The following is a 13,195-nucleotide window of genomic DNA, read 5'->3' on the forward strand; positions in this document are numbered from 1 at the left end:
GAAGGACAACGACAGCAACGGCACAGAGACAAAGACAAAAATAAAAAACAAACACCACACTTGCTGCTGAAATTCACATTAGTGGGATGATACAAACAGACGTGTGGACAGACATGAGGCATGCGGACACTGCACGTGGGCCCAAGGCCGGACCAGGTTAAGCCGGGCACTGCTCATTCGTGCGGAGGCAGGAGGTGGGATGGGGTGGAGATGAATGGCTTTCCCTACTCTGAGGAGGGTGCCATCACATCGATCGCTTTGGGTCCGTTGTCCTCCAAGAGGTGGGAACCGTTCCTTCTAGTCCTCTCCTTTACACGCATCAGATAGAAGAAATAAAAGAAGGACGAAAGAGAAAGAAAACACACACACACAAAGCCACAGCCGTTATCTGGTGTAGTTGAAGCTGGGGGCTGTCTTGAGGCAAAGTCCCCCAACCCTGCGGCTGAAGCCTAGAATGGCAACTGGAGGCAGTGAACTAAGGGCAAACCTTGGACAGCAGCTCTAGGTTTGAAAACTACCACCAAGGCCAACAACGAGGTCCCTGGACACTATGGGATGGAATCCCTGGTCCCTGAGCCTCAATCATACTTGGCTGAGGTCACCTTCAGCCCTGGGTGGACCTGGGGGGCAGCAGGAAGGCCAGGACTGACCCCAAAGCTAGCATTCTATGCTTTCAGGAAGTGGGAAGAAACATGGCCAACAGTGATGCCCTGGGGCTGCCTTTTTTCCTGGGACAAAGGTGCCTGGCCATGAAGCAGCCAGGCCAGCAGTCTCATCACCTCTCAAGAATGAGGGAGAACCCACACTTGGCCTAGGCTTGAGGCACCAAGAGGTGGGACAAGTGTTGTCAGGGTATCCTCAGAAAGTGGGGACTCAGAAACAGGGGCCAGGGAGACTCTCTGGGGCAGTGGGGCTGAGCCCCAGGCTCCTCCTTGCCACAGGGGTGTAGTCGCCCTTTCCCTCAGCAAAAGCCAGCTCAGGGAGTGCAGCATCGTTACCTCCAAGGAGCTGTGACATGAGTACGGGACGGGTGGGGTGAATCCAGGGAAGGGGAAGCCCAGGATGAGCCCAAGAGCTAAAGGGCCCTTATCCCACTGTGATTTCCTAGGTGAAAGGAATCAAAGGTGGTTCTACTCTTTCAAGGGTTATCTGGGAAGATAAGAGCATCTGCTTTGGTCAGGGAGAGGGTGAGTCTGCCCAAAATAAGACCTTGGTGGTCAGGACCGAGGATCAGAGACTGGGCCACTCTGTGTTCCTAAGAATCCCACCTAGAAAAGCTGTGCAGGACAGGGCTGGACCCTTATGAAGAAGCCCAGCTAGATGAAGCCAGACAAGCCCAGAAAACAGGAGTCTCCTGGCCAAAGTTTTTCTTGTATATATGGGGAAACTGAATCCAGAACTACCTCTTAGGGGGAAGAAATCCAGGCAAGTGTGAGAAATTGGCCAGTGAGCCTTCTCTGCTACCCCTCCCACTGTTCCATTCAGTCTCCCCTCTGTGTCCTATGATCCTTCCCCTGCATTCTAGTGATTTGTCATCAAACTGGCCATGCCCAAGTGCTCAGAGGTGGCAGGAAATGGAGATCCCTGCCAGCTCCAAGCCACGGTGCACACCACCTTGTCCTCCTTGACTGATCCCCTGGGTTTGGGATCCACCTCACCAAGCGCTCGGTCCATGGTAGCTGCCCCTCTCACTGCCCTGAGTGTGCGCTACTTAAGTCTGGGGTGTCCAGCCAGGGCAGGCTCCAGAGCTGCTCCCATCTAAGCTAGGGAGAGGCCTCTCACTCTGGATGTAGAACAACACTTGAAAATCACATAGTAGGGCCCAAGTTTCCCAGCTCACCTAACAGAAGACAGATTATTCATGTTGTGTGCATGCAGGAGGTGCAATGAAGCAGTGGAGAGGGAAGCTGGCGCACCCTACCCTGCTGTCTGCCATGGCAACAGGTATGTAGTGAGTTTGGCTTCCATGAGGGTCTGCTGGCTTTGGCCACTTGGTCCTGGGAACGATCTGTCTGGACCCTCTCCCATGGAGGGACGCATTGGGACCAGCATCACACTTCTCAATTTGACGTGGGCCTGGTGCCTCAAGCCACCTACCTGTCCCCAAGGCCTGAGAGGGCTCTGGGCAAAGTTCCCCTCGAGCAACCCCCACGGCTCAAGAGCCCTGGGTCCTGGGCCCTTGGCCCATCGGCGTCTATGCTCCACGCTACTCCCGCTGCCAAGCGGGGCTGTGGTCTCCGTGCCAGAGCTGACCTTGAATTAGAGAACTGTTAGGCCAGTTGCGCCTCCCGCAGGTTGGCAGCAGGGCTAAGGGTGAATGGACAGACAGTGGACAGGCAAATAGGACAGGAGATGGCTGTCTGAGTGTAACTACATTCACTGAGACAATCCATCGGGAGCTGCAGGAGCAGGTGCCCATGGCTGCAGACTATGCAGCACGCACGGGTGACCGCGAGGAAGGCATGGCTATGGGTAGATTTGGTTCAGCCACTTGGGGCTGACCTCCTCAAAACAGACAAACAACCTTTGCCCAGGAGACCTAGTGGGCCCCCACCAGATGTAATTACACACAGGCAGGTCCATGGAGCAGACCGAGGACAGAGAGTGCAAAAGGAGCCCCTACTTGTACTCCTATCGATGACAGTTTCCTTTTGGTGATGGCCTCAGGGTGGGACTCGGAGCTGGTCAGTGTCCCTTGGTCGTTCTTCAGAGCTGCATGTTTTGAGGGCGGCTCGGGGGCCTCGGGGGCTGGGGCAACTCCGCCCCGTGTCACGCTGGGCGGTCGGGTACTGCTGTCCAGGCTGTCCGACGAGTTGCTCAGGCCTGACTGACTTGTCACCTCACTCTTGTGGTCCTGGCTGTCCAGGTAGGTGTCCTGGGCAGACTCAGTACTGCTCTGAACTGTGACTGAGATGAACGGCTTTGACGTGGTGCGTGGAGGGACCGGTGGCGGGGTCTTCTTATATGCCACTAAGCATGATGAACCTGCAGGTGGATGAGAGGAGGGGAGGGGAGAAGGTGAGGCCTCAACTCTCTCAACCCTCTTCCAAGTTTGAGGCCCTGCCTGACCTGGCCCTAGTTCTGACCTCAGCCATTCCCTCAGAGAGGATTTCTGGCACAGGAGAATGGAGGTCAGACACAGCACGGACCAAGACAGACACAGATCCTGCCCAATCTCATGCAAGGCCAAGTCTAGTGCAGGATGCCAACATTAACCAGACACCCTCCACCTCACAGTCACACATAAAGGTTATTACCCAGCTGGGGCAGGGGCTAGATGGTGAGTACATGGTGCCAGGAGGCTGTGACAGAACCTAACATGGGAAGAATTCCCTGAGGAGGTGGTGACAATAGAGTGGAGGTCAAAAGCACAGCTAAGGGATTAAGGCTAACCTTACTTTCTTCAAGCTCACTGAGAAACTTACCGAGTTCCCTCTGCCTGGATGCCCCCTCCCTGTATGCTCCAAGGCAACACATCCTCCAGGGTCCAATTAACTGCCCCTTCTCTGGCAATCTTGCCTTCCCCAAGACTCCATCATGCCTGGTCCAATTCCCTCTTCTCCACCAAGCTTCAGGGAACCAGTATCTGCCACAGGTGGGAGTTGGGGTCATCTCTGAATCCCATTTGCAGCCTGGCCTGGGGCTGACACACAGCAGGGATGCAGAACACTAAAAGCCCACTGCGTGCTTCTCAGATGCTGAGAACTTTTTGTTTGAAACAGAAGGTGTTTTTCAAACGGCAGTAACTACTTATTATGAGGGGCTGGGTCAGACTCAATGGCTTTTCTCAGAACCTTAACTCAAGTGCCCTTTTGCCAGTGATGGCTTAAATTAAGCCCCCACCCAGGGCCTAGACCAGCCTAGGCGCTAGAGTCAGACAAGTAACTTTAGGCCCTGCCTTCAAGGAGCTTCAAATCAGAGGGGGTGATGGAGATGGCTCAATGGAAAAACCACAAAATGAAGCCCCAGTGCCACAAGGGCTGTAGGCATGAGTCAGCAGAAACCCACCCATCTGCCACAATGAGATATCACTACACATACTTATCAGAATGGCTAAAATTAAAAATAGTGACAATACCAAGAGCTGGTGAGGGTGTGGAGAACCTGGAGTGCTCATACATTGCTGGTGGGAATGAAAATGGTACACCCACTCTGGAAACAGCTTGTCAGTTTCTTATAAAACTAAACATGCAAATTACTATATGACCTAGCAGTTTCATTCTTGGGCATTTATCAGATAGAAATAACTTATATTCACACAAAAATGCACACATGTTGGTTTGGAGGTTTAGGATCATGGTTTCATGGGACATCCCAGTTAAGTGGCCTAATAACATGTTTAGTGCTTCTGTTCTGTCTCCTAGTTCACTGCATAGTGCTTGGGGTCTCAAAAGCTTGCAAGCGGCCATCCAAGGTACAATAATTGGTCTCTATTCACCTGGAGCAACAGAAAAAGGAGAATCAGGAATAGGGAGATGAAATGCAATGTGTGGCTAACTACCTCCATGAATAACTGCTCCCTTTGCCTTGAGACCAGAAGAACTGGGTAGTGTCCAGCTACTATTACTGAACATTTGGATCAAAGATTCTATAGAAGAATCCTTGTTAAAGGGGGGAAAATTCAGAACATCATTTCAAATTCTCATGGAATCCAGACTTTCTGGAGCCATGGAGGCTAGAAAAACCCCTGAAACTACTGCCCTGAGATACATTCTAAACCATAAACCTTAAACCAATAATATCCCCTGAAGTCTTCTTAAAACCAAACAATAGTTTAGCTTAACTAGTAAAGAATATCTGCCTTGAGCATTGTGCTCTTTTAAGATCGGTATGGGATCAAGCTGACAACAGCAACTCGAAAGATTAGATAGGAAACTCAGGGGGCAGTGATTTTATGTTAATGGGGGAGGGACAACTCAGAAAAGGAGGGTGAGACTGGTTGCACAACTTGAAGAATGTAATCAATGTCACTGAATTGTACATGTAGAAATTGTTTGGTGTATGTTCTGCTGTGTATATTCTCAACAAAAAATAAATTATGAAAAAATTATTAAACAAATGTATACATGAATGTTCACAGCAACTTTATTTGTTAATAGCTAAAACCCAGAAACAACCTAGATGTCCTTCAATGGGTAAATGGTTAAACTGCTGTACATCCATACCATGGAATATTACTCAGCAGTAAAAGGAATGAACTACTGATAAACACAACAATGTGGATAAATCTCAAGGGAATTATACTGAGTGAAGAAAGCAATCCCAAAAAGTTATATACTGTAAGAGTCCATTTATATAACATTCTTAAAATGACCAGATTATACAGATAGAGAACAAATCAGTGGCTGAAAGGGGCACAGGGGGTGGGGGTGGGTAGGAGGGAAGTAGGTGTGCTTATCAAAGGGCAACAAAAGGATCCTTGTGGAGATGGGGCTGCTTTCCATCTTGATTGTGGTAGTGTTTACATGAGCTTACACATGTGATAAAATTGCACAGAACTAAATACCTGCACACAAAGATAACTAGAAAAACTGGTGGAATCTGAGTAAAATCAATAGATTGCATCTATGTCAATATCCTGGTTGTAATACAGTACTATAGTTTTGCAAGATATTACCACTGAGGAAACTGGGTAAAGTGTATACATGATCCCTGTATATTCTTACTATTGTTTGTGAATCTACAGTTACCTAAAAATAAAAAAAATCCATCCATCTATCCAACAGTTATCTTATTAAGCCAGGCCCTGGATTCCAGGAAAGCAAAGGCCCATCATCAGCAGAGCAACAGCTGTGAAATGGATGGTTCTAAAGTAAAAGAAAAAAGTAATAGTAGATGTCACAACACAAAGGCCCAGAGCTGGAAGCCATGCCTTGTACCTGCTTGTCTGGGGGTGAGGAAGGACTGTGGGAGCTCAGAGCCAGGTGCACTCACTTTCCACTCTGTTCAACATTTCCCAGTCCTGCTTAGGCCTTGAGGAAACTCAGGGAGCCCCTCTCCGCCCCCGAAAGACACACCCATAATCTCTGACTCCCCAACCTAAGGGCAGTGCTTGGGCAGATGCAGCTGCTTCTCTGGGCCAAGAGAAGATTGGCAGGGGGCAGTTAGGTCCCAACAGAACAACCCTGCAATGCCCCACATCTTGAGAACAGACAGGACCGCTCAGGGACGGGAGTTCCTCATGGCCACAAACTGGGTCATTTACTGAACTGTGATCAGTAGCTTTGTGCTTTTGGCATTTAAGCTGCAGTGACCCTGTGAGGTGGGGACACAACTGTTCCCATTTTACAGATGGGGCACGTGGGGCTCAGAAAGGTTACATAACTTGCCTAGGGTTCCCAGTGGATAAGTGGCAGCCACATCTGTTGTATAGAACCTCCCTCCCTGCTGGACTGGGGCTGCTGGTGTCTGGGCCCTTCACTGATCACTGTGCCCCACAGCATCCTGCTGGGCCCTGAGGCCAGTCTGCAGGGGCATGCACCAGCTGTGGGGTAGGAAGGGCCTAGATGGAAGGCAGAGGCTGGCTTCCAGGCCCTGCCCCCTCTCTGGACTTCAGTTCCCTCATCTGTTCAGTGGATGGCTTTAACTGGATTATAGCACACTACAGTCAGACAGCCCTCAACAAGCTCAAAGCATTTTTCCATTTATTCTGTCATTCAAGGATGGTGTAGCACCTCCCATCACCCTCACTGAAGGAACGATCCCTGCCCTGAATTCCTTCTCCCCACTTGCCTGAAATTCTACCATTTGAGAGTCATTCCTTTGGTGGGGAAGGTCCAGAAGCTTGGGGCTCTGTGGAACCAGATAAATCCCAGCTCCGTGGTTTACCAGTCGTGTGGCTGTGGTTTCCTCCTTGTAAAAAGGGAGTAGTTACACAGGCTACATGACAAAAGCTAAAGCTCAGCCCTGCCTGAGGCTAGCATGGTTCCCATTGGTCTGGTGACTAGAGGGAGCTGGGCCAGGAGGGGGGCAAAGGGAAATCTGCCATTCCCCTTCCCCGGTGGGGACGCTAGGCTGGTTCACTGACCAACCCAGGGGCAGTTTCCCCCAAGGACTGGATGTTTAGAGTGGCTCCCTGAAGCCAGTGGCTACCGTGCTCAGCAGAGACAGAATGCACTGAGGATTTTCAGGAAAGGATTTGTTTGGCCTAACTCCCCAAGGGCACAGAGCTTCAGTGGGGTTTTTGATCCTAGATCATAACAGTGAAGCCTATCTATTCCAAATATTCAAGTGAAGAAAATCCCCCATAAGAGGCAGCTGTTAATGTAGGGCATGGAGAACTGGTCTCTAAGCCTGGCAGAAGCTAGGTGACCCCAGGCAGGGTCCTTGTCCCCCCCTGGGTCTCCATGTCCTCATCTGTGGGATGGGACTGACACGGGGACAGAGGACTGAGCCTCCAGCCTCTCTCCCCAGGCAGCCGAGGCCCAGAGTCCTGCTGAAGCAAGCTCAGAGGCTTCAGCCCTGGCTGAGGCAGCCAGTCATTAGAGGGAAAGTGAAGTGGGAGAGGCCAGGCCAGATGTGATAACAGGAAATATGAACTTATCCGGGATTCTCTCTGTTTCCTGGAGCACACGCCACAGCAAGATAAACAGTGAGATTAGCAGGGAGCATTTCGGGCCTCGAGGATCCCTGAGTGGCAGGCATCCCTCAGCTCTATGTGCTGCCCTTCCCCAGGGGGAGGTGATGGGACCTGACAGTTCTCCAGCCCCTCCTAGCACTCCATACAGGACAGCGCTCAGGCTGTGGGAATGCAGAGAAATACAGGCCAACATATCGTCCACGCCCCTTCTGACACCAGGCTCCAGCCACTCTTTGTGTTCCTAACAACTTGGGGCCCGTACACACGTTGCTCCTTCAGCCTGGAAGGCTTCCCTCAGCTCCTCACATATTTCAAACATCACTTCCTCAGAGGCCTCCTCTGACTGCCCTCCACTCTTACCGCCCAGGAAGCTCCTTCAGAGCACCTATCACATTGGTTTCCGTGTTGATGAGTGGAGACCTGGGGCGGGTTGGGGGAACTCTTGTCTGTCTTGGCACGTTAGGTCATATCCCAGGCCCAGGGTTAATGCCTCGTGCACAGGAGGTGCTCAATAAATATTTGCTGAATAGAAAAATGAACTTCATTATTGTTCAACCAAAAAAACTCAGTTGTCAAAAATCGAGATTATCTGGCCATAGTGGAGCCTCCCAACACTTCAGTATCCAAGGTTCTAGCCCGCCTCCCAAATTCTGAGCCCTTTCTTCTGTTCCCCACCCACCCATCCTGGCAGCTTCATCTCCCGTCCCACCCACTCCCACAGCACAGCCCTTTCAGCTTCACTGAACTACATGCACCGTGTCCCAAATACACCACACTGTCATGCACCCAAGTCTTTGCACATGCATGTGTTTCTTGTGTCCTCCGAGCTCCTCCTCCTCCAAGTCCCCTGCCCCTCCTCTTTCTGGCCCAGGCAGAGTCTGCCCCTCTCCTCCTTTCTCTGTGGATCATTTGGAGCATCATGGCTATGGTGATGTGCCAGACTGAAAGCATTCTTGTGTAGGTTGGTGGCCCACTGCCCAGCCCAGAGGGTACACAGGCATCGTTTGCAGATTAAACTTTAGAGGGAGGCAAGTATAACAGAGATCCAAGCTGCTAGACCCAACCAGCCCTGCATCCTCCAGGATGTGATTGTCCTGGGGCAGTGAGTATGCCACAGTTTACTACAACATAGCACATGGGTCCAACCCTTCACCCATTCACTCTGGAAAACTTTTTTGATTTGCCTGGGAAGCTTGGGGGTGGGCATTTCTCCAGTGTAACCAGGCACCTCCAACTGATCCTTGTTCAGATTTTCAAAGATCCCCAGAGGCATCTGCTGAACCATAGCCACAAAGTGTACCTGAACTGCCTGTCCCCTGAGGCCACATGCTTCCCTGCCCCACCTCTTGGCCATGCAAGTCCTTCATGCCAAGACTCAGACAGAAGCCAAGTGTACAGTGCCTCCTCCATGCAGACATCTAGCCCAGCCTCCCTGCCCCTCAGCACACAAGTCCTTGCTTCATTTGAGTTAGAAGCTCCCCTGGTCTCATTATAATTTCCACCTTCTGCCCCAAGATTTTATCCATCAAACTGCACCCATGAGATCAGAATAAATTTGTTTCCTCATTTTGTTTTAATGTCAAGGTGATGGCCAAACAGAGCTTCAAACGCTCAGAGAAGTGGTTGTGATTCCAGTTCCTGAGAGATCTGGAGGACCTAGCAACCCCAGGAAGCCAGCCCCTGCAGTGTCTTGGAGGCCAGGCTGGACTTGGTTCTGAGGCCTGGCATGGCCCCTAGCCTGCTGGTTCCCAGGGGCCTGAGCTTGGCAGGGAGGCTGAAGGAGAAGAGGCCTGGACTCTTCTCGGGGCAGCAGGCTTTACTGAGGCAGAGGCAGAGCCCAGCTCAAGGCCTCACATGAGCAGGCAGAGTTGGCCTCAAACAGAACCAGGACCTCCCTCAACCCCCTACAGTGGCTCTGCAACTTGTCAAAGGGGTGAGGGCCTGTAAGATCCCATTCCCTCTCCTACCGATGAGTAACTTGTCAAATCACGCAGCTAAACCAAATCACGCAGCTAAACCGGGAAACTCATTTGCACGCCATGGTAAAAACAGAACTCAAAGGCTCCCACCCACCCAGCCCCAAATTCCTTCCTCTTCCGTTTCTTTGCCCAAAGCAGGGGAAGCTGGGAGAGAATTCCAAGTAGCTAGGTCAGGATCAGGGACAGACTGCCCTCTCAGAGCCACCTTCCTGTTGAAGGCCCATGTCACACTCCCTCCTCCACTGTACCAGTCTGGGAGCTACTTCCCCACTGTGCCGTAAGAGTCTGCAACCTCAAACTTCAACTTCAAACTCCAGCAAGAAGGACTGGCAGCACCTCTCATCATCACCCCCAAGTCCTTCTGGGGATGTGCCACTGCTTCCCGCAACCAGGCACTTCCAAAGCATCTCTTCCCCGATCTTGAGCAGCTTCCCCCTAGACCACTGCCCCCTACACCACCACTTTCTGGAGTTCCTGTCCTGCCCTTCCTGTCCCTCTCCACTCCAGCCATCTGAAGAATCTCACCACATCACTGCTTTGTTTGAAACCTTTCAATGGTGCCACAACCCACCCAGTGGGCTTGGAGCAAACCCTTCAGTGGGGCATTCAGAGCCTCCAGAATCTGTACCTGCCTCAGATCCCAAAGTTCACAGAAGCCAAAATGTTACAAAGGAGTTGCATTGGTAGAGACAAAGCCACAAAGCTGAGGGAGCCCTGGCCCTGCCCTCAGAACCTTGTCCAGAGCCAGGATGCACTTTTGTTGTTAAAAATACCAACAGTGGAGGCGGGGCCAAGATGGCAGAGAAGTTAGACGCTTCCTGTGGTCCCTCTTACAACAAACACCCGAAAAAACAAGTGAATTGATTATATATGACAATCTAGGAGCCCTGAACATCAACGGCAAATTTGAGGAATCCAGACTGAGTGGCAGCGGGAGGGAGAGATGGTTCAGAAGCAGCAAGGAGTTGCCAGAACTGACCCAGCAGGAGCCGAAATCAGCCGGCACGTGTGGTGAGGCAGGCAGTGGCGTTCTGGAGGCGTTTTCCATGTAGGAAGAGACCGAGCGGTGGAGAGTCTGCTCAGGCCTCCAGAGCCAGTGAAAAGCAGTGCTCAACTGGCAAAAGATAAACACATGCATTTGACCTACTGCGGATCAAAAACAACCCGTTTCGGAAGAACCTCTCTCCCATTTACCTGCCCCCTGCTCCCTCAGCACGAGGTCCCAGGGCTGGCTACAATGACTGCAGAATCCCCTGGGCTGGAAGTAGGACCCATAACGTGCCCTGAGCCAGTCTCCTGGCCTTGGAGAAGGAACAAATTAACAAACAGGAAAAAATAATCTGCCAGCTCCCCTAAACCGGGAACTCAGGGCAGGCACAGCTCCTTTGCCTAGGCACAGTTGTAAGGGGTCCACAGACTTTGAATGCCTTTCACCCTTGCATACAGCTGTGTGAACCCACTTCAACAGCATAGGCCCTCATTAGCATAGTACAACAGGGTATATACCTGACGCCTAACTTCACTGTATCAGCTATATGGTGGAGTGGCAGGTTCGTGACATTTGATACTGCTCTGCCCATTAAGCAAGGTCTGCACACACCGATATCAGGGGCCTAAGGACTGGTGGCTCCACCTGTGACAGAGGTCCAAGAATAAGTGGTGCCTCCCAGTCCTAGCCAAGGGCACTGGGTGCCCATAGTCGGGCTGCAAAACCCACCCACCTATGCACTCTAGGGAACAGGGACATGCTTTCTTCCCAGATGCTCAGGGGCAGCCGTCAGCCACCTGCCTTGCTCAGCGTGTGACCTCCTAACACAGCCAGATTCCTGGGCCTACTCCAATTACCCCTGCCCATCCAGGACTGTAGGTGACAGCCGGCACCACACACTTGGTGACCAACTATCTGGACACCTGAGCTGAACCCATACAAGAAAAGTAAATGGACTTCTGGGCTAACATATCTAGTAACAGATCTAACCACATGCTGACAGGATGTTAAACCTTCAAAGGCGCCAATAATCAAACGAGCTCAGAGGAGCAGCCGATTTGGGCATACCACAAAAAAACAAAATAAGAAGCTAAGACACAGTAAGCAAACATAAAATAAATAAATATAACTTACTGATGGCTCAGAGACAATGGTCAATATCAAATCACATAAAGAGGCAGACCACGATGGCTTCAGCAAGCTCTCAAAACAAAGATTAAGGAAATCTTCCGGAGGAAGAGAACTTCTTAGAATTACCGGAGGTAAAATACAAAAGGACAAATATGCAGAACTCTTCAAGACATTGGAAGGAGATCAGGCAAAACGGAGAATAAGCCAAGGAACACAAAGACAAAGTAATAGAGGACCTTAAGAAGATTAGAGAAGAGCACAATGACAAACTTAACTGGCTGCAAGAACCCATAGAGAGACAGCAATCAGAAATACAGAACATTAACAATAAAACTTCAGAATCAGACAACTCAATGGAAACTCACAGGTGCAGAACTGAAGCAATGGAAGTCAATTAGTGAGACTGAAGATAAAGCACTTGACACCAACTTATTTGAGGAATAATCAGATAAAAGAACTTTAAAAAAATGAAGAAACCCTAAGAATTATGTGGGATTCTACAAAGAGGAATAACCTACGAGTGACTAGAGTACCAGAATGTGGGGGGAGAGGGGGATAACAGAAAACAGAGAGAACTGTTGAAGATTTGTTGGCAGAAAACTTCTTCTGGTATTGTGAAAGATGAGAATATATCTATCCAAGATGTGCTCATCAAACCTCACACAAGGTAAATCCCAAAAGAAAGTCACCAAGACATTATAATCAAACTTGCCAAAACCAAAGATAAACAGAATTTTAAGACTGGCTAGCGATAAACGAAAAGTCATCTACAAAGGAGAGTCAGTAAGACTAAGTTCAGACTACTTAGCAGAAACTATGCAGGAAAGAAGGCAATGGGATGACATATATAAAGCCTTGAAGGAAAAAAAATTGCCAGCCAAGAATTATATATTCAACAAAACTGTCTCTCAGATATGATGGTGAAATTAGGGCACTTCCAGATAAACAGAAGTTAAGCAAATTTGTAAAAACCAAACCAAAATTACAAGAAATACTAAAGGGAGTCTTCCGGTTAGAAAATCAATTTAACATCAGATAACAAGTCAAGACTAGAATACAGGACAGAGCAACCAGATATCAACCCAGACAGGGAAGTCACAAAAATAAATCAAAGCTAAAACTCTAAAAATAGGGAAACAGAGACATCAATCTGTCAAAGACAATAACGTTAAAACAAAAAAGAGGGACAAAAAACTGCAGTCATGAAGGGCCAGAAGGCAGAAGGGGACAAGAAAGCTGGTGATAGGGAACCCAAGGTTGAGTAAGGATAGTGTTGATGTGTTGGGAGGTTGTTAACCATTGTCGTAGGGCAACGTGTACTAACTGTTAAATGAGAAACTATTCTGTTCTGTAAGCCTTCATCTAAAGTGAGAACAGCAGCACAACTGGAAGAGCGTAGTCGATGTCACTGAACTGTGCATGTAGAAATTTCTGAAATGGTGTATCTTTGGCTATGTATATTTTCACCAAAAAAAAAAAGGTCGAGAAGGGAGAGGGTTGACATGTTGTGGGGTTGTT

General features: G+C 49.7%; 1 protein-coding gene across 4 annotated transcripts in view; it reads right to left on the reverse strand.

The window, feature by feature from the left end:
• The window catches only part of DLGAP4 (DLG associated protein 4), a 90,991-nt gene that overhangs the window by 24,608 nt on the left and 53,188 nt on the right, over positions 1 to 13,195 (reverse strand). For 3 of the 4 annotated variants that reach the window (XM_004370380.2, XM_004370379.2, XM_004370382.2), the window contains one exon: positions 2,624 to 2,985. In XM_004370380.2, coding sequence (XP_004370437.1) covers positions 2,624 to 2,985 — 362 coding nt within the window. Of the gene's footprint in view, positions 1 to 228; positions 309 to 2,623; positions 2,986 to 13,195 lie in introns of all 4 variants that reach the window. The other variant, XM_004370381.2, reaches the window with a different exon arrangement.

This window comes from Trichechus manatus, unplaced genomic scaffold (genome assembly GCF_000243295.1).
Source record: "Trichechus manatus latirostris isolate Lorelei unplaced genomic scaffold, TriManLat1.0 scaffold00008, whole genome shotgun sequence".
In the NCBI taxonomy this organism is placed as follows: Eukaryota; Metazoa; Chordata; class Mammalia; order Sirenia; family Trichechidae; genus Trichechus; species Trichechus manatus.